The sequence below is a fragment of the Equus przewalskii genome, chromosome 16 (genome assembly GCF_037783145.1).
Source record: "Equus przewalskii isolate Varuska chromosome 16, EquPr2, whole genome shotgun sequence".
Classification (NCBI taxonomy): domain Eukaryota; kingdom Metazoa; phylum Chordata; class Mammalia; order Perissodactyla; family Equidae; genus Equus; species Equus przewalskii.
In genome coordinates this window covers 4,445,648-4,467,209 of record NC_091846.1, presented here as the reverse complement: position 1 = coordinate 4,467,209, position 21,562 = coordinate 4,445,648, and the positions used below count along the sequence as shown (strand labels likewise).

The window sequence follows — 21,562 nt, the reverse complement described above, 5'->3', positions numbered from 1 at the left end:
GAGTAAACTCTGCTTTTCAGAGTTGCTTTCCTGTGTGCAGTTTATTAAAAGTAACCAGCCCCAATCAATCCTCAAGCCAAAGAGACATATCTTGGGGTGGCCAATTCCAGGCCCCCACACCTTACACCCACATGGCCCATTCTCCATGTGGCCTCTAACATCCAACTCAGTTCTCCTCAGCACCTCTGAGAAATCGTGTCTTCTTGATGCTATTTTTAAGCTGGAGGTTAACATTAACAGACAGTCACCGGGAAAAGTTAAGAATCAATGATTACATGGCATTGAAAAAGTAGTTTCACCATATTTTTCTCAGTGGCAGGTAGGAGTGTGTGTGAGAGAGAAGGGAATGGGTGTTAAAGCCTTATGTACACCAATGCCTAAAATTAAAGGCATTATGCAGAAGCTGGAAAGGGCTAGTTAAATGACGTCAGTTCTAATGGTCCAGAATCCGAATGAGACCTGGTGCTGTTCATCTTCAGGTGTGCCCTGTTGGCCCATAACTGACCAAGGTCAGCTGACCAGCTGCTCAAGCAGAGGCACGATCATCCCTTTAAGGGAAGAAACCTGCTGTGGGGATTCCTACCTACAGACTCCGGTTGAAAGTGTACCTTACAAGGGGCTGGCCCCGTGGCCGAGTGGTTAAGTTCGCGCGCTCCGCTGCAGGCAGCCCAGTGTTTCGTTGGTTCGAATCCTGGGCGCGGACATGGCACTGCTCATCAGACCACGCTGAGGCAGCGTCCCACATGCCACAACTAGAAGGAGCCACAACAAAGAATATACAACTATGCACCGGGGGGCTTTGGGGAGAAAAAGGAAAAAAATAAAATCTTTAAAAAAAAAAAAAGAAAGTGTACCTTACAAGACAAAGGGAGCGAGTTTTTCTGAACTAAATGGTGCTGGTGAAGTTGCTACCTGACTCAGAGCGGCTGCAAGTTTTGAAGCTCTTCCAAGACATCTTGTGCCGACTCTGTTCCCGCCTCTTCCTGCTATTTTGTAGATACATCCACCTGGGAATTCGGGGTCAGGAAGGCAGGATTTTCCTTCCTTGGCCCTTAATTCCTGGTTTGCCCAGCACCTGGGTGCAGCCCACAGCCCTGGGGGTCAGGTAAGTGCATTAGAAAACAATTTCTTTACATTCATTTTAAGGCATTGGTGTCCTAAAACAGCTCTTATATTATCAGAGTGTGATAATCCTGCTAATTATCTGCAAAGTAGGCAGATGTCGGTGGAGTTGGGGAGGGAAGGAGCCAGCGGTTCAAATACCCTTCTGAGGAAGAGGCTAAACGGGGGAAAAGTAGAATTTTGAAAATCTTCGGCCAGAACTCTGCACACCACGGGACAAATCATGAGAGTAGCAGACTTTCCTACTCAGCTTTCTAGAGAAGCTCATAGATTGTCTTGCACAAATTTCAATGTGTACATTTTTATGTTTATGGCTATATTGATTTACACAGTGTAGTTTACAAACAAGCCCCTTCAACAGGTTGAAGAAGAAATATATAAAGTGTACAATGTATAGAGCACCTGGAAGGAAATGGTCAGTGAAGGAAATTCAGAGATTTTAGAATCTTAGACTTTCGAATCTGGGAGGGATGTTGGGGGTTCGTCCATCCCTTGCATTTTATGCACAAAAGTATCAGAGGCTCAGAGGTCTGGAGACCTAGTAAACGTTGCTCAGCTGGGTTCTGGCAGGTGTTTATTAAATCTTAGTTTTGGGGAAGTAAGACTCTGAAAGAGTAGAAACTCTCAACCCTGGCTGTGAATTAGGGATCTCATGTCCTTGGAGAAAATTCATCAGGAGGGCCACTGAGTAACCTTTTAGCGAGAAATCAGTAGTGAAGGAAAAACAGGTCAAGCATGGGAGAAACAGCCCAGAAATAAGAAGTTAACTAAGACCCTGTTTTATTTGGGGCTAAAAACAGTACCTCCAAAGTCATCTGCAGCCTGTGCCTCCTTGCCCCAAACCACATCAGTGCATCAGATTTATGAGGTCATAGCGGCTCCCCAAGGCTTCTGACCCCGTGAACTCAGCCTTCAGCAGACTGATTGCATCTGTTCTCCAGGCATCACTGATTGTACTCCTCTGTCTCAGGCAGTGACGATTGTTGGTTTTTTAATGTGTCCCCAGGAGGGGTGTATACCCAGGCAGTCCTCAGCCACTCTGACTATTGGGCTAACAGACTACGACGTGCACAAACCTTCCTCACTGTGGATGAGTGCCCACACCTTTGACAGCAGAAACCTTGCATTAGCCAAGATCTAGCCTTAGCTGTGCATAAAACAGACCCCAAATAACAGAAGCTTAGTAGGCAAGTTAGTAGTATATTTCTCTCTCCTGTCAAAGATGGGCTGCTGGGCCAGGTCTGGTCTGTGCAGTTATCAGAGACTAGGATTTTTCTATCCCCAAAGCGTCACCCTCCTTTTGGGACTCTAAATGGCTCACCACCCCATGTGCACCCCAGCCACAGGGACAGGGAGGGACAGGGAAGGGCTCACTGCCTCCCTCTAAGGCTGGGCTCCACAAGTTGCACATAGCACCTTTGCTCACTTCCCACTGGCCAGAATCTAGTTTCCTGGCAATATCTGGCCTTCAATAGTCTACCGTGGGCAGCTGCATGCTCAGCTAGAATTTCTATTCCCGCGGAAGAAGCTGAGAAGGGGTTTTGGAGAAACTAGTGATCTCCACCAAAAGCATTACGACGATTGGCTTTAACATCCACTCACCTACCCAGGTGATGATTTGCACACAGTTGGAACCAAGATAATATTCTTTCATTCATTTAGTTATTCAACAAACATTTGACTGTGAGGTCCTAAAAATAAGAAAATGGAAAGATGCAGTCACTATCTTCAAAAGCTCCCAGGTTGGTGTCTGATCAGTGCTGGCTAGTCTAGGTCAGGGTGGAGAACAAAGGGGGAGTGGTGGCCGTGATCGGGTGACAGAAGATGGAGGGAGGGCGGGAGGGAAGGACGGGCGACGGATGGGAATGGCTCTATTGCATTTTGGAGAAACACCAGACACAGGAATTAGAAGCTGGGCCTATTAACTGTGGATGAACTCATGAAACTGGCCATCCAACCCAGGACTCTGTGAGTAGCACAAATGTAATTTTCTATTTTTTAAAATAACATATTAATATAATTTCTACTGTATTCCTTGTACAAACCCTCATCTCCCTCTTCTATGGTTCCTTGTTGGAGATAGTGCCACAGTTGATTTCACTGCTTATATGGGAGCGAAGCATGTTCCATTATTCAAAATCACTGCTGACGGTCATCTTCACGCTAGGGGGTAACAGCAAGCTGGACACAGGCTGCCTCTGTCGAGTGCAAAACTGGGGAAGGAGCCACAGAAGGACAAAGGTTTGCTTTTATCTCAGCTCTTCTCTAGCTGGAGAACAAAACGGAGTTTATTTCAGTTTCATACCTTTATGATCTTGTGGCCTTTCTATTACCGGAATAATTGTAACACATATTTGGAAAAACGTAAGAAGAAAAAATGTAGACCTCTTAACAGAAGTTGGTCTGTATAATTTAGATTTGACTGCTACTGGTCACTTCTGAGTTAAACAGAAGAGCCTGGTGTAGATTATTCATGGAATTTGGCTCGAAGAAAACTCCATTTCCTGGAGTGGCGTAAGTTTGTGACTTCAAAGGGAAACATCTGTATTTCCTTTTCTAAAAATACTCTGCATTGAATTGGACCCTGTGATATTTAGAGGCTTCCAGAAGATGGCAGTACAATCCTTTGGATGACAGAATTGAGCTGGTTTTACAATATATATGGAAATATTTTTATAGACACTGTAAAAAAGCATTTTTTAAAAAGGAAACACTCCCATAACCCTGGCGTTCTAGAGTAACCATGTTCATTTGGATAGGCTTGCTTCTAGTTTGTGTCAATACGCCTGTGTGATTACATGGTACCCTCATAACACGTGCAGCATTTAATCTACTTTTAAAAAATTCAACACAACATATATCTTTTACATATTTCTACATAACCTTCATAATCAGTTTAGTGGTTCCGTAATATTCTGCTTCCTAAACCACTACTCTTACACATTACACAGCATGCCCTTCTTCGCCATTATAGATAGTGCTGGGGTTGAAATCTTTGGCACACGAATTTTGGATTACCGAGGAGAATTTTAGGGATGAGATTACGGGGTCAAAGATATGGACATTTTCTTGTTAACTCTGAAGGGCTGGGCAGCCACACGCTGCCTTCAGAGCTGCCTGAGGATCTGGGCTCTAATCAGTCACATCAGCTTTATGTTTTGTTTTGCCTTCTGAGAATTCAAGTAGTTTTTTTTAAGTTAATTTTTATTGAGTTTGTGATAGTTTACAATCTTGTGAAATTTCAGTTGTACATTATTGTTTGTCAGTCGTGTTGTAGGTGCACCATTTCACCCTTTGTGGCCACCCCCATCCCCCCTTTCCCCTGGTAGCCGCTAATCTGTTCTGTTTGTCTACATGTTTAAATTCCTCATATGAGTGGAGACATACTGAGATTGTCCGTCTACATCTGGCTTATTTCACTTAACATAATTCCCTCAAGGTCCATCCATGTTGTTGTGAATGGGATGATTTTATTCTTTTTTATGGCTGAGTAGTGTTCCATTGTATATATATACCCCATCTTCTTTATCCAGTCACCATTAGATGGGCACTTATGTTGCTTCCACATCTTGTCTATTGTAAATAATGCTGCAATGAACATTGGGGTGCATGGGACTTTTGGAATTTCTGAGTTCAAGCTCTTTGGATAGATACCAAGTAGTGGGATGGCTGGGTTATATGGTATTTCTATTTTTAATTTTTTGAGAAATTTCCATACTGTTTTCCATAGTGGCTACACCAGTTTGCATTCCTACCAGAAGTGTATGAGGGTTCCTTTTTCTCCACAACCTCTCCAACATTTGTTACTTTTTGTTTTGGTTATTTTTGCCATTCTAATGGGTGTAAAGTGATATCTTAGTGTAGTTTTGATTTGCATTTCCCTGATGATGAACATCTTTTCATGTGCCTATTGGCCATCCGTATATCTTCTTTAGAGAAATGTCTGTTCATGTCTCCCACTCATTTTTTGATTGGGTTGTTTTATCTTTTGTTGTTGAATTGTATGAGTTCTTTATATATTATGGAGATTAACCCTTTGTCAGATATATGACTTGCAAATATTTTTTCCCAATTAGTGGGTTGTTTTTTTGTTTCAAACCCGTTTTCCTTTGCCTTGAAGAAGCTCTTTAGCCTGATGAAGTCCCATTTGTTTATTCTTTCTCTTGTTTCCCTTCTCTGAGAAGGCATGGTGTCTGAAAAGATCCTTTTAATACTGATGTCAAAGAGTGTATTGCCTACATTTTCTTCTAGAAGCCTTATGGTTTCAGGTCTTACCTTTAGGTCTTTCATCCATTTTGAGTTTATTTTGGTGAATGGTGAAAAAGAATGGTCAATTTTCATTCTTTTACATATGGCTTTCCAGTTTTCCCAGCACCGTTTGTTGAAAAGACTTTCTTTTCTCCATTGTATGCCCTCAGCTCCTTTGTCAAAGATTAGCTGTCCATAGATGTGTGGTTTTATTTCTGGGCTTTCAATTCTGTTCCATTGATCTGTGCACCTGTTTTTGTACCAGTACCATGCTGTTTTGATTACTGTAGCTTTATGGTATGTTTTGAAGTCAGGGACTGTGATGCCTCTAGCTTTGTTCTTTTTTCTCAGGATTGCTTTAGCAATTCAGGATCTTTTCTTGCCCCATATGAATTTTAGGATTCTTTGTTCTATTTCTGTAAAGAATGTCACTGGGATTCTGATTGGGATCTGTAGATTGCTTTAGGTAGAACGGACATTTTAACTATGTTTATTCTTCCAATCCATGTACATGGAATGTCTTTCCATCTCATGTCGTCATCCATTTCTTTCAGGAAAGCATTATAGTTTTCATAGTATAAGTCTTTCACTTCCTTAGTTAAATTTACCCTGAGGTATTTTATTCTTTTGTTGCGATTGTGAATGGCATTGTGTTCTTGAGTTCTTTTTCTGTTAGTTCGTTATTAGAGTATAGAAATGCTACTGATTTATGTAAGTTGATTTTATACCCTGCAACTTTGCTGTAGTTGTTGATTATTTCTAAAAGTTTTCCAGTGGACTCTTTGGGGTTTTCTATATATAAGATCATGTCGTCTGCAAACAGCGAGAGTTTCACTTCTTCCCTCCCTATTTGGATTCCTTTTATTCCTTTTTCTTGCCTGATTGCTCTGGCCAGGACCTCCAGTACTATGTTAAATAAGAGTGGTGATAGAGGGCATCCTTGTCTCGTTCCTGTTCTCAGGGCGATGGCGCTCAGTTTTTGCCCATTGTGTATGATGTTAGCTGTGGGTTTGTCGTATATGGCCTTTATTATGTTGAGGTGGTTTCCTTCTATCCCCCTTTTGTTCAGAGTTTTTATCATAAATGGCTGTGGGATCTTGTCAAATGCTTTCTCTGCATCTATTGAGATGATCATGTGGTTTTTATTCCTCAGTTTGTTGATGTGGTGTATCATGTTGATTGATTTGCGGATGTTGAACCATCCCTGTGTCCCTGGTATGAATCCCACTTGATCATGATGTATGATCTTTTTGATGAAATGCTGAATTCGGGTTGCCAAAATTTTGTTGAGAATTTTTGCATCTATGTTCATCAGCGATATTGGCCTGTAGTTCTCCTTTTTTGTGCTGTCTTTGTCAGGCTTTGGTATCAGCATGATGTTGGCCTCGTAGAATGTGTTAGAAAGTGTTCCATCCTCCCTAATTTTTTTGAATAGCTTGAAAAGTATAGGTATTAAATCTTCTCTGAAAGTTTGGTAGAATTCCCCAAGAAAGCCATCTGGTCCTGGGGTTTTATTCTTTGGGATGCTTTTGATTGCTGTTTCAATCTCTTTACTTGTGATTGATCTGTTCAAATTGTCTGCTTCCTCTTTACTCAGCTTTGGGAGATTGTAGGAGTCCAAAAATTTATCCATTTCCTCTAGGTTATCCATTCTGTTGGCATATAGTTTTTCATAGTATTCTCTTATAATCTGTTGTATTTCTGTGGAGTCTGTTGTTATTTCTCCTCTTTCATTTCTGATTTTGTTTATCTGAGCTTTCTCCCTTTTTTTCTTTGTAAGTCTGGCTAGGGGTTTGTCAGTTTTATGTATCTTCTCAAAGGACCAGCTCTTTGTTTCATTGATCCTTTCCACTGCCTTTTTTGTTTCAATAGCACTTATTTCTTCTCTGATTTTTATTATTTCTCTCCTTCTGCTGACTTTGGGCTTTGTTTGTTCTTCTTTCTCCAATTCAGTTAGGTGTAATTTGAGATTGCTTATTTGGGATTTTTTTTGTTTGTTAAGATGTGCCTGTATTGCAATGAATTTCCCTCTTAATACAGCTTTTGCTGTATCCAATATGAGTTGGTATGGCATGTTATCATTTTCATTTGTCTCCAGATATTTTTTGGTTTCTTTTTTAATTTCTTCAATGATCCATTACTTGTTCAATAGCATATTGTTTAGTGTCCACATCTTTGTTCCCTTCTCAGCTTTTTTCTTGTAATTAATTTCTAGCTTTATAGCATTATGATCGGAGAAGATGCTTGTTATTATTTTGATTTTTTTAAATTTATAGTGGCTTGCCTTGTTTCCCAACATATGGTCTATCCTTGAGAATGTTCCATGTGCACTCAAGAAAAATGTGTATTCTGCTGTTTCTGGATGGAGTGTTCTATATATGTCTATTAAGTCCAACTGTTTTAGCTTTTCGTTCTATTCCACTCTTTCCTTGTTCGATTTTCTGTCTGGTTGATCTGTCCATTGATGTGAGTGGGTTGTTGAGGTCCCCTGCTATTATTGTGTCATATTTGATATCTTCTTTTAGATTTGTTAGTAGTTGCTTTATGAACTTTGTGCTCCTGTGTTGGGTGCATAGATGTTTATAAGCATTATTACTTCTTGATGTAGTGTCCCTTTGATCATTATATATTGACCCTCTATGTCTCTCTTTACCTGCCTTATCTTGAAATCTGCTTTGTCTGATATAAGAATTGCAACACCTGCTTTCTTTTGTTTGCCATTAGCTTGGAGTATCGTCTTCCACCCCTTCACTCTGAGCCTGTGTTTGTCCTTGGGGTTGAGGTGTGTTTCCTGGAGGCAACAAATTATTGGATCTTGTTCTTTAATACACCTTGCCACTCTGTGTATTTTTATTGGAGAGTTCAATCCGTTTACATTGAGGGTGATTATTGATGCATGAGGGCTTAATGCTGTCATTCTGTCACTCATTATCTTGTTTTCCTGCATTTCTTTTGTTTCTTGTCCTGTGTGCTTTGGCCTAACCAAAACTGGGTTTCTTAGCTTTTTCCTTATTTTATTTTTTGTGTCTCTGTTCTGATATTTAGCTTAGTGGCTACCCTGAAGTTTGTATTCAGAATCTCGTGCATAACATAGTCCATTTCTGTGGCCTCTTATTTCCTTAACCTAAACTGATTCAGTGCCTTTCCTCCTCCTCTCCTAAGTTATTATTTTCACCTCTTATTCCAACTTGTGTTGTGAGTTTGTGGTTAAAGTGATAAGATTGTCTTTGTTTTTGGTGTTTTTATTCCCTTTATCCTAATGCTATAGTTTAATATTTGCTATCCTATTCTGATTCTATCTGTCTCCTTACTCTGTGTTTTGCGACCCCTTTCTTCCTTTTTTTCTTTTTTCAGATATGAGGGACTTCTTGAGGATTTCTTGTAGGGGGAGTCTTGTGGCTACGAAGTCCCTTAGCTTTTGTTTGTCTGGGAAAGATTTAATTTCTCCCTCATATCTGAAGGATATTTTTGCTGGATAGAGTATTCTTGGCTGAAGATTTTTATCTTTTAAAGTTTTGAATGTGTCATTCAAATCTCTCCTAGCTTGTAAGGTTTCTGCAGAGAAATCCACTGAAAGTCTGATAGGGGTTCCTTTGTAAGTTACTTTCTTCTGCATTGCTGCCCTGAGTATTCTTTCTTTGTCATTCAGTTTTGCCCTTTTTAGAAGTAGGTCTTTTTACATTGACATATCTAGAAGATCTGAAAGCTTCCTCCACACACATTTCTCTCTCATTCCCTAGATTTGGAAAGTTCTCTGCTATTATTTCTCTGAGCACACTTTCTGCTCCATTCTCCTTTTCTTTGCCTTCAGGTATACCTATAATTCTTATGTTGCATTTCCTCATTGAGTTGGCTATTTCCTGGAGATTTTCTTCATTTCTTGTTATTCTTAGTTCTCTTTCTTCCTCTGTCTGGAGTCATTCAACCTGTCTATCTCCAGTTATGCTAATTTTCTCCTCTATGGTGTCCACACGGGCATTCAGGGAATCCGTATTCTGTATTATCTGATTCATTGTATTTTTCATCTCTACTGTTACTGATTGATTCTTCTTTATAGTTTCAATCTCTTCTGTGAAGTAACTCCAGAACTCGTTGACTTGTTTCTCTATATTTTCCTTTACCTCATTGAGTTTTGTGATGATAGCTATTCTAAAATCATTGTTGTATAGTTCACTTATTTCCAAGTCCTCAGGACATAATTCTGTGTTTTTATTGTTTGTCTTCTGGTCTGGAGTTTTTATCATCTGTTTGATGCTAGAACGCTTTTTTCACATAGTGATATTATTCGGTTGCAGTTATTGCCTGTCGCCACTACATGGGGGTCGAGAGATGCGTATTCTGAGCCCTCCGCCTTCAGCCAAGATGGTGTAGCACAGTGTGGGGTGGGGGGCACTTTCTCTTGCACACAGACCCAGGTTTCCCAATCAGCTCTCACTATCTGGTCTCCTGGGGTCTTGGCTTGATGAGGTCACCCCATGTGAAAGCTTTTGCCCTGTTAGAGGGCTTCCCTCTGGGCTGCAAGGGCTTTAGGGAGTCCTGGGTGATCCTGCGAATGTGCGACCCCTCCCCCACTCCTTCCCTCACGGAGCCTCCCGCCGCAGTGATCCCAGTCTTTAGGGGAGGGAGCGAAGTTCTCTCTTACCCCATTCCAGCTCCTCCAAAGGGGACTCCAGCCTCTCTGCCCTCTGTCGTTTGGCTGCTGTGGGTCTCTGAGGTTTCCTGTGCTATCAGGATATTTTTTTGTTGGAATATGGTTGCTCCTTTTTGTTGTATGTTGGAAGGGAGAGAGTCCTGGGCAAGCTCAATTTGCCATCATGCTGATGTCACTCCTGTTATTATCTTCTTTAAGTCTTAAGATATCTACCATGATACTTTCATTCCATTCAACACATATTTATTCAACCTGATCTTACAGGCTTAAGTTAGAGTACTGGGAACACAATAATGAGGAAGATACAGTCTGATTGTTAGTCATGCAATTATATAAGCAACTGTAACCTCCTACCATGACAGGGGCCATGAAGGAGAGGGCTGTGGTGCCACGTGCCCCTCCCTGGGGAGATCTGACTGGGCAGGAGGGCCTACAAATCCCACGTGCTCACACGACTGTGGTGTCTGGCCTTGTCCTCTTTGTCAAGAACACGTCTCCTAATTCACTTCTCTCCTGCAGGTCTCAGCATTGACTTAGCTCATGATGAGGTTGGAAAGCAAATCGTTAACTTGACTGGGGGACTTGAAAGTGTACTTCTCAAGCTGTGTGCCCTCTGGTGTGTGTGCATGTGGGCTTCTTCATAGTGGCCTCCCATAAAACAAAACCGCAAACACATCTAATCACAGTAGGACTGCTTGGAACACTTTACTATTTTTTAACTTAACTTTTTTTTTTTATTGTGGTAAAATATACACAACATAAAACTTACCACTTTGACCACTTTGAAGTGTACAATTCAGTGGCATTAAATACATTCACGTTGTTGTGCAACCATCACCACCATCCGTCTCCAGGACTCATCTTCCCAAACTGAACCTCTGTCCCCACTAAAGACTAACTCCCCAGCATCCTCCCCCAGCCCCAGGCAACCCCCATTCTACTTTCCATCCTCATGAATTTGACTGCTCTAGGCACCTCGTATAAGTGTAATTATATACTATTTGTCTTTTTGTGTCTGGCTTATTTCACTTCACATAATGTCTTTAAGTTCATCCACATTGTAGCATGTGTCAGAATTTCCTTCCTTTTTAAGGCTGCATAATATTCCATTGTACGAATATACCACATTTTGTTTATCCATTCATGTGTCAACAGACATGTGTGTTGTTTCCACCTTTTGGCTATTGTGAATAATGCTGCTATGACCACGGGAGTAGAAATATCTGCTGGAGTCCCTGCTTTCAGTTCTTTTGCATATATACCCCGGAGCGGGAGTGCTGGATCAAATGCTAATTCTATGTTTGCTTTACAATTTAAAATGCGCTGTCATGCACATTGTGATCAAATTCGGTTTTTACAGCAGCCCTGTGAGATAAGTAAGCATTAATCTCTTTCTCTTCTCTAGCTCCAAAAAGTGGTTTTCCCCAAGTGAAATCGTCAGTGGAAGTATCCTGACATGGAACTCGGCCTTAATCACTCACCCTTAAGAGTGATCCCAATCACACACATCCTTCCAAGGACAATGTCCTTCTGATGGTGAACAGTGAAGTCTTCTACCTGCTTCTCCCCTGACCTGCCCCGACCATTCTGTCGAAGTCTGACCAGGGTGGGTCCGTTTCACAGTGCAAGGAACAGAGGCTGTGTCGTGGCCCCAGCGACAAAGGTTTCTCCTTTTGGTCTGTGTTTCCTTCTTTTAGTTCAGCTCTGACACCTGAGCCATGAGGATCTGGTGGCTGCTGCTTGTCACTGGAATCTGCACAGGGAAGGTGAACTCACAGGACACGTGCAGGCAGGGGCACCCTGGCATCCCGGGGAATCCTGGTCACAACGGCTTGCCTGGAAGAGACGGACGAGATGGAGCAAAGGGTGACAAAGGGGATGCAGGTACTGACCCCTGGCAGCCTTCAGCTGCTCCTCCATCTGTCCCTCCGTGCCTTTTACCTCACTCACTCACTCATCATCCGTGTGGTCATCACCTGCCTGCTCATCCCCTTCCACCATCCACCCCTCACCAGGCCGACGCGTGTGGAGAGCTTGCTCCAGGCCAGAGTCTGGGTCAGGTGCTGGGGACAGTGCAGGGCAAGACTGACAGGACCCTGTCCTCCTGGACTTTCTCCTCTAGTGGGGATGCCTGTTTGGGAGCCATCATCTCTGATGCTACAAGACCCTTTTCAGGAGTACGGTTATATGACGTCACAGATCTGCCCCAGGCGACAGGTGTGAGGGACCTTTGGCACATGGGGCCTGCAGAGGGGTTTGATTGCTAGGCACTTGGCAGACAGCACCTAGCTGTGGTGCAGGTGAGAGTCACCACCTTGCCCCGTGGGAAAGCAGATGATGCGGAGTGACGAGAACACAAAAAACGGACAGTGACCTGAAGTGCACAGCTGCTCCTCAGGTGTCTATGCCATATGCTGGGACCCGCACCAAGGTTTGGGGACTAGAGGACAGGATCCAGCCTCTGGGAAGGAGATTTGCAAAAGCCAGGATGTGTGTGGTTTCCATAACACCAGATGACTTTTGAAGGGGTTTCTTGAGCCCTGGTCTGACCACAGAGTCGCATACCTAAGACACAAGCAGAATGATCTGAGTGCAGGAAGAAAACATCAAAACTTCTATTGAGGGGGCCGGCCCGGTGGCGCAGTGGTTAAGTTCGCACGTTCCGCTTCTCGGTGGCCTGGGGTTCGCTGGTTCGGATCCCGGGTGTGGACATGGCACTGCTTGGCAGCCATGCTGTGGTAGGCGTCCCACGTATAAACTAGAGGAAGATGGGCACGGATGTTAGCTCAGAGCCAGGCTTCCTCAGCAAAAAGAGGAGGACTGGCAGTAGTTAGCTGAGGGCTAATCTTCCTCCAAAAAAAAAAAAAAAAAAACTTCTATTGACATTTTAAAAGACAAATGTAGGTGAAGAAAAAAAATTGAGCTTTAAAAATATTTACTATATGAATTGGCATGGGTAGCCTCACTTGGTTTATTTTCATTCAGTGTGTCATTCGGGGCCTGGCACGCCTCCTGTGGGAAGAGTGGGAGCCCCACAGTGTGAACAGGCTGGCTGGGAGCCCTCCCATGCTCACCGCCCTCAGCACACTGAGGGGTGTTGCAGGCACTGTGCCCGGCAGGGATATTCAGATTATGCTATGGAACTGTTACACGCGGATGGGTGTCTGCAGTGCTCCCGGAAAGAAACTGAAGATCGAAGGTGGATGTGATAATGCAGCATGAAGGAATCACAGAGAATAGCAGTGCCGTCGTTTCTGTGCTCAGTGCGCTTCAGCAGCGCACTGCCAGGAAAAACAACAATAAACCAGGCAGTCTGACAACAAGTCCGCCCAAAACTAGAAATATTAAGACTTTGAGCATGTGAATTTACATTTACATTCATTAACATGAACCCCGTCCTAGCCGTAAATGGTCCTCTGAGATATTGGTTATTCACAGAAGGAAGCACCTCAATGAATAAGTCATGTCAGGATTCTGTGGAACGTGCACACAAACCACTGCCGTTTTTTCTCAGCAATGCATTAAGTAGTACAAAGTCTTCACCAAACTTACTTATAAATATTTAGAAGCCTTTTTTGAGATTTCTTAATCACATCAGAAGATGTTCCTCTGGCTAAATTAAAAATGGTTGAAACAAGACACAGAAAGCAATTTCAAGATGGACTAAAATTAATGCTTTGCCAGCAAATGTTGTTGGAATATGGATTTTTAAAAAGCCTTTGTTAAGACTTGGAGAAGCAAGTATTAGAACAAATTACTTAGTAGGGGAAGTCTTCTGTACAGATGAATGGAGTATAGGTGTTTCTGGGTGTCCCCTGCTTGTGGTGTTTGGTGGTCTAGCGGGTTTATTGGGTGGGCTGGATGAAAGCAGTGTCACCAAGAAGCAATGTCATTTCTCTCCAACCCCTGCCCTGCAAATCTGTTCTGTGGGGTCTCCTTCTGGATAACATCCCAGTAAGTCCATGTCACTTTTAGGCACTAGACCTGTCTCATTTCTGGGTGGTAAAAAACCCAGTCCAAGACAATGGCAAATCCTCAATCTTAATGAAATCCATTCTTCGACCCCCACACTGGGACCACAGCGAGTGTGTGTGTGTGTGCACGTGCGCATGTGTGTGTATGCATACATGCACAGGACAAGCCTGTGTCTTGATGAGTCCTCCACCGTTCCCTTCCACTCTCCCTCCTCACTGCGAGGACCACCTTTGACTCCAGAGACGGGCTGGGCCGGTGAAGAGGGGTCAGAAGTTGTTACTTAGTTGCTGCTGTTAAAATCTGGCATCGGCGCCCTCTGAGGAAGATGACCCAGCACTGGCTTTTCTGTTGTGAGATTCTTCTGGGGTTCTTTGTGAACCTTCTGCGCCATTCCTGGGGATGGGCAATGCACGCTTGCCTAAGTGCACCTGAATGTCCCCAGTCTCTTCCTGTGCTCTCTTGCTGTTGGGGTCCCCATGCCTTGGCAGCAGTTTTCTTGGCAGGCCCTTACTGATCATCTCAGGCCTGGCTCCTCTGGAGGCAGCCACCTGGCCTGCACGGAGCTCGGAACCGTGCCCTGCAGACTCAGGAGCGGTGGGCATTCCCAGCGCAGATGTCCTCTGTGCTGCCTTTTGGGCAGCTTCAGTTGGCTGCTTCTTTAGACTCTTCTGGTTGAAAGTCAGGCATCAGTCATGACCTCAAACTACCTGGGCCACATTCTAGCTTTCCTGAAAAATCTGAGCACACTTTGCTCCAGTCCAAGGCAATATTTCTGCAGCTCAGCACCCTCTGGCCCAGGGGGCATGGCAAGGTGAGGTGGTGCTCTCACCTGCTGGTAGCCATCCCCTCTCTCTGACTCAAAGTGGGGCGGGAGTGTGTGTGTTTTATTTCCAAATGTATGGGGTTTTAATTTTTTAATTTTATTAAAAATATTTTATATACACAAAAGGAGACAGATGACAGACAGGTCTCAGACAGACAGGTTTCAGATAGCTGAAAAATAAAGACAAATGCTCATGTATCCAACACCAGATTTCTCAGCTTCTCCCCTATTGAATCTTTCTCCTTCTTCCTCAATGGTATTCATTCTTTCAAGTGTTACATCTTTCTTCAAAGCATATATGTTTTATATATAGTTTATATGTATTATATATAACATATATGTTTCTTTTTTCTTTCTTCCTTTTTTTTTGGTGAGGAAGATTGGCCCTGAGCTAACATCTGTTGCCAATCTTCCTCTTTTTTTGCGTGAGGAGGATTAGCCCTGAGCTAACATCTGTGCCCATCTTCCTCTATTTTGTATGCGGGACACTGCCACAGCATGGCTTGATGACTGGTGTGTAGGTCCATGCCTGGGATCCAAACTTGCAAACCCTGGGCCACCACAGCAGAGCAGGCAAAATTAACCACTACACCGCCAGGCCAGCCCCAAATATTCTTTCTTAGAAGTACATTCAATCACATTTCTCACACTAAAAATTAACTTCATCTTTAGCTTACCCTCTTCACAGGTATTTGTGTGCATGTTTTACAATGAACACGTTTTTAGAACGTTACCTGTACATAATTTAGAAACATATAAATGTACATGATTAGGATGGATGTTCACTCTGTTACTCGGATGATGAAAGCTTGGAGGCCACTGTTCTAGAGAGTGGAGGGAGAATTAAGCAGGGAAACCAAGACAAGAAAGGGGAAGAGGACTCATTCCTCAAGTGGGCCAGTGATGGGGGGATGGGGGGGCATCTGTAGGGGTCACTGAGGCTCAGAGACTCCAAGGACCCAGGGCCTGTTGGGCGCTTGGGCTCCCCGCCCCGCCTGGAGTCCCAGGAGACCAGACTTGTCACTGATACAAACCTGCCTATGTCGGTCCTGTGTCGGCACCTGGAAGCTTGCCCAGCCTGCCCCTGTCACCCACAGCTGGCCAGTGGTGCTGAAGTATCGGATGCCTACGGGTGGGGGAACCAGCGTTGGGTGCCCTGTGGCCTAGTGAGCTCTTCTGTCACCATGCCTGGAGCCACTTCCATCCTGCTGACTCAGAACACCGAAGCTGGACTCAGGGTAGCCTGTTCTGAGCATCAGGACTCTTGTATGGTCGGCAAAACCTCACTCGCTGGAGATTCCAAATGGGGTCTGCCATGCCAACTTGATCACTGACATTTACCACCAATCTAAGGCACTAGAGAGATCCTTCCAGAAGCCTCCCTTCTATCCCAAATAGCAGCATGTGACCATAGTCATCTGTGTTTTCATAGGAGGCTAGTAAACCTTCCACTCCACTCTCCACAAGGTGATAGGAAGGGAGCAGAAGTGAGAAAGCCACCCACGCCTCCAACATTCAGTCACTGCTCACATTCTGTCACATAAGACACCTTCATGGCCATCTGAGTGAGCAGACTCCATTCTCATCCTGCCCTCTTGGAGCTGGGTGCTTGGGTAGTCCACTAAATCCATTTCATAATTCACTTCTTTTACACAACTCAGCAGCCTTGCTGCTCGCTCACACCTGCCCCCTCCACCTGCACTTGTGTGTGTGGAGAGAGTGTGTCAGGACTCGCCAGCCTCCGTCACTGATTGAGACCAATATCTAGGAAAATCAGAACCGGAATTTTAACTCTTGTCTCTCTTCTTCTTCCCACCTAGGAGAACCAGGACGTCCTGGTGGTCCAGGGAAGGATGGGGTGAATGGAGAGAAAGGAGAACGAGGTCAGAAACTGTGTTCCATTTACCACGCTCTAATTCCGAACTATCAGTGATTTAACAATAATTATTAAGTGCTTACCAAGGACAAGGCCTTGACTAGGCTCTGAGGATGATGCAATGACCACAGCAACACAGTTCTTGCTCTCCAGAAGCTCATGATTCAGTGCGGAGACTGGCAAACTGTTTCTATAACGGGCCAGATAGTAAATATTTTCAGCTTTGCAGGCCATATGGTCTCTGTCACAACCACGGTCACGCACTGCATAACAACATTTCAGTCACTGACGGACCACATATATGACGGTGGTCCCATAAGATTAGCGCCATGGAGCCTAGGTGTGTGGTAGGCTGTCTCTAGGTTTGTGTAAGTGCACTCTGTGACGTTCGAACAACAACGAAATCACCTAATGACGTGTTTCTCAAAATGTATCCCCATTGTTAAGTGACGCATGACTACTCAACTCTGTCACTGTAGCAAAAAGCAGCCACAGACGCTACGTAAATAAGTAAGGCTGTGTTCCAGTTTATGAAAACAGAAATTTGAGTTTTATATAATTTTCATGCATTGCAGAATATTATTTGTGGTCACTTAAAAACATAAACCATTCTTAGCTTGTGGGCCACACAAAAACAGGCGAGAGGCTGGAGTTGGCCCGTGGGCCATAGTTTGCAGAAGCCTGAATTAGTGGATGCGCCTTGAGGAGCGAGACTGAATTTTGACTGAGTGCATCCGAAGGGGGCACTCGAATTGGGCCCTGAGGGTAGTGAGGACCGTTGTGACTGATGCGGAAGGAGAACGGTCTGAATGGCAAACACAGAGAGTGTTTGCTTTGTGCTAGATTGTTCTAAGTGCTGTTCATGTATTGACTCACTTCATACAACAGCCTGTACATGAGGTAGTGGTATATCCCAGTGTCACAGATGAGGAAGCAGAGGTGTGGGTGGCTACTCAGCTTGCCTAACGTCCCACTGTGCACAAGCGGTGGAGACAGGATTGAATCCTGGCATTTAACTCCAGAGGCCGTGCTCGTATCCACTACTCTCCACTCAAGGTGGAGGAAATGGGAAGCACCGAGCCTGCAGGCAGAATGAGGAACAGTGCAACACACTTGGCACGGTGGGCAGGCTGGGCTGGACAGTAGAGAGCAGTGAATGCCACACTGCAGACTTTATTTTGTGTTCACTCCAGTGAGGAGCTTTTTAGGGGATGCCACAGAATTCGGGCTGTCAGTCTACTGAAAGTTGCCTGAATTAATCCACCTTTCACAGTTCTTCCCTACTCCAAAGACGTGTTCTGCTAAGGACGGCACTGTTTAGCAGCCAGACAGCAGCCAGACGGTAAAGAGTCGTAATTTCTAATGTGAGCCCTGACACTAATTTAGTAGACAGCAGTCAGATGGTGTTTGCGTGTGTGTGCGTGTGCAATTTAGGAGTGAATTAATTTTCAAAATCTAAGCATATCTTGAACCTGTGTTCTGCCTCATCTCGTTTGTATGCTCAACAACAGAAAAACTAAAGTTGTTTTTCACAAGGTAATGCCTCACAAATTGTCCCTTCCTTTGTTCTTGCTTGTTCTACTTAGGAGCAGATGGAAAAGTTGAAGCAAAAGGTGTCAAAGGTGATCAAGGCTCAAGAGGATCCCCAGGGAAACACGGGCCAAAGGGATTCGTTGGGCCCATGGGAGAGAAAGGCCTCAGAGGAGAGACTGGCCCTCAAGGGCAAAAGGGGGATAAAGGTGATGTGGGTCCCACTGGTCCAGAAGGGCTCAAGGGCAACACAGGACTGTCAGGCCCACCCGGCCTCCCTGGCCCCATAGGCCCCATTGGAAAGCCTGGTCCCAAGGGAGATGCTGGACCCTTGGGGCCCCAGGGTGAGCCAGGAGTCCGGGGAATGAGAGGCTGGAAGGGGGATCGAGGAGAAAAAGGGAAAATTGGTGAGACTCCAGTCTTGCCAAAAAGTGCTTTCACTGTGGGGCTCACAGTGCTGAGCAAGTTTCCTTCTTCAGATGTACCCATTAAATTTGACAAGATCCTGTATAACGAATTCAACCATTTTGACATAGCCACGGGGAAATTCACTTGCCACATTGCCGGGGTCTATTACTTCACCTACCACGTCACTGTTTTCTCCAGGAACGTTCAGGTATCTTTGGTCAAAAATGGAGTAAAAATATTGCACACCAAGGATGGGTACACGAGCTCTGAGGACCAGGCCTCGGGTGGCACCATCCTGCAGCTGAAGCTTGGGGACGAGGTGTGGGTGCAGGTGACAGGAGGGGAGAGGTTCAATGGCTTGTTTGCAGACGAGGATGATGATACAACTTTCACAGGCTTCCTTTTGTTCAGCAGCTCATGACAGAGAAGCGTTTGCAAAGCTGCCTCACCATCCATCAGAATGAGCTGGGTGAAGACGTGATTAGATGATTTTACTATATTAACTACTCTCATTATTGTAATAATCATAAAAAGCTGAAAGTAGGAAAGTTATTCCTAAAACTGATTCTATGTAACTTACTGTCTTTCCAAGAGTAAATTTTAAAATACTTACATTGCTTATTATAATTTATTTAATATTTTTTTATCATTCCCATTATCTGAAGAGTCCTTTGCATGTGCCTTTCCTGTGAAAAGAATGTTCTGCTATCATTCTAGTGCTCGAAGGAGCCATATTATGATTTCTCTCTTATCTGAATTTCTGAAGACATTAGGGAGAACAAAAAGGAAACTGTTTATTTCATTTAGTGACTAATAAGAGGATTCAGCTGGTGACAATGAGACGTCCCAGAACACTGCTCATTTTCTAACTTAGGTTTTAATCACCATTCAATTCAACAAAGAGTCGATTAGTAAACTGTTTGCCAGACTTGAATCTGTCTTAGTTTCCTAGGATTGCCATAAAAAAGTACCACAACCTGGGGAGCTTAAAACAACAGAAATTTATTCTCTCACAGTTCTGGAGGCTAGAAGTCCACAATCAAGGTGTCAGCAGGCCAGGCGTCCTCCGAAGCCTCTAAGGAAGGATGCTCCCTTGCTGCTTCCAGCTTCTGGTAGTCCTAGGCGTTCCTCGGCTTGTGGAAGCATCACTCCTTGCTCCACCTCCATCTTCACATGGCTGACTTCCTTCTGTGTCTATCTGTGTGCAAATTTCCCTCTTCTTATAAAGACACCGGTCACATTGGATCAGGGCCCACTCTACTCCAATACGACCTCATCTTAACCTAATTATATCTGCAAACACTCTATTTCCAAATAAAGTCACATTCAAAGATAGCAAGGGTTAGCACTTCAGTGTATCTTTTTGGGAGACACAATTCAACCCATAACAGTCTGCTCTCTGGTACGTCCCAAATTCATGTCCTTTCACATGCAGAATACATTCACCCCATCCCAACATCCTCAAGTCTTAACAATTTCAGCACCAACTCCAACTCTAAAAATCTCATCTAAACATCATCTACTCAAAGTCCCCAGTTTCATCATCTCAACCATTTAAGTTTGTTATAGATAACAGCTATTGTGTGACTCATCCTGGGGCCAAATTCTTCTCCATCTGTGAATCCGAGAAACCAGACAGCAAGCTATCTGCTTCCAAAATACAGTGGTGGGAAAGCATAGGATTGGCAGTTCCATTCCAAAAGGGAGAAGTAGGGAGAACAAAAAGGGACCACGGGGCCCAAACAAGTCTGAAACCCAGCAGGGCAAATTCTGTTAGGTTTCCTTCACTGTTTACCTTACGAAAGTTCTAAATGAGCTATGCAAAAGAAAAAGAAAACTGGACAGACACCAGAGTTACAGTTGGAAGCGGAGGATGGGGATGAAGTTATGAAGAGAATAGGGAAAAGGGAAACTTACCCTCAGGCCATAGCGGACACTTCTTGTTCAGACAGGTGCCACCCACTTCCCTTTTTTCTGGTAAAAGTATCCTCATGTCCGCTCCCAAGCCGAGTCTTTCAAATGGTATAGACCCCACCCTGTGGGGTGAACACGGGATTCAGGCTTGGCTGATCAGAACGACAGCATCTTCTGGACACGGCTATTTCCAAGACGGTACTGATCCAATCAGAGCCAACGAGATGCAACCTGCAACTTTGGAAGGCCGGTGGAAACAAAAAAGGCAACATCTTTTTCTGGTGAAATTAGAACTTCAGCTGGCAGCTATCTTGCTGATCTCCAGAGCCTGAAAACAAAGCCAGCCAGCTGGAGATAACCAGTCCTGGAGACACTGATTAGGCCCCTAAATCCAGCTATGCCTGAAGGCAGGCATACCCCTGGGCCATTTTGTTGTGTGAGCCAACAAATTCTGTTTGCTTAAACCAGTCTAATGCAGGTTTTGTTGTTGTCACTACTGCTTTTGTCTAAAAGAATCTTAAGTGATCTATGTCCAAAGGGAAGGGCAGCAGGATTATAGTGGAAAAAGCCCGAGACTAAGAATTGAGATGTATGGATTGTTGTTCCTGCCTCAACGAAGGAATCTGAATTGGGGGCGTTATTTAGCCTTTCTGTGCCCCAGCCTCCTGTTCCACGATAGTGGTTGAACTGAATAATTTCATATGGTCCTAACCCTACTCTAACATTCTGGAAGTATTACATGAGGCTAAGTTAACTTGATACACTTTTCTCTTAGTTAAGAGCAACTAATAAAGAAGGAAAAGGACACAAGCTCAGCACACATTCGAGCTACAGCATTTTCCAAACCAGAGCCTGGGAGGTGCTATCTGACAGGATGTGCCACTTGAAATTGGGACTTAGAGCCATTCTATCCACACTCCAACCGAGTGAACTCGCTTGTAATGATATCTTCATTCCCTGGGAATATGGGGTTTTTCAGAATTGTCATTATATGCAGGTCACTGCAGTAGGTGAA

The 21,562-nt window shown here is 44.0% G+C and overlaps 1 protein-coding gene across 6 annotated transcripts; it reads left to right on the top strand.

The window, feature by feature from the left end:
* The first annotated feature begins 986 nt into the window (after window positions 1-986).
* Window positions 987-19,245, top strand: C1QTNF9 (C1q and TNF related 9). Of its 6 annotated transcripts, none has more exons than XM_070578607.1 (5): window positions 987-1,105; window positions 11,719-11,905; window positions 16,640-16,702; window positions 18,282-18,841; window positions 19,048-19,245. In XM_070578607.1, the coding sequence occupies exons 2-5, from the start codon at window positions 11,740-11,742 to the stop codon at window positions 19,120-19,122; spliced, it is 864 nt and encodes a 287-aa protein (XP_070434708.1). In that variant the 5' UTR covers window positions 987-1,105; window positions 11,719-11,739; the 3' UTR covers window positions 19,123-19,245. The 6 variants fall into 6 exon arrangements, with proteins under 6 accessions (XP_070434708.1, XP_070434703.1, XP_070434704.1 ...); XM_070578606.1 differs by adding an exon at window positions 11,427-11,627 and having other exon boundaries at window positions 1,030-1,105; window positions 18,282-19,245; XM_070578602.1 differs by having other exon boundaries at window positions 18,282-19,245.
* Window positions 19,246-21,562: the final 2,317 nt, after the last annotated feature.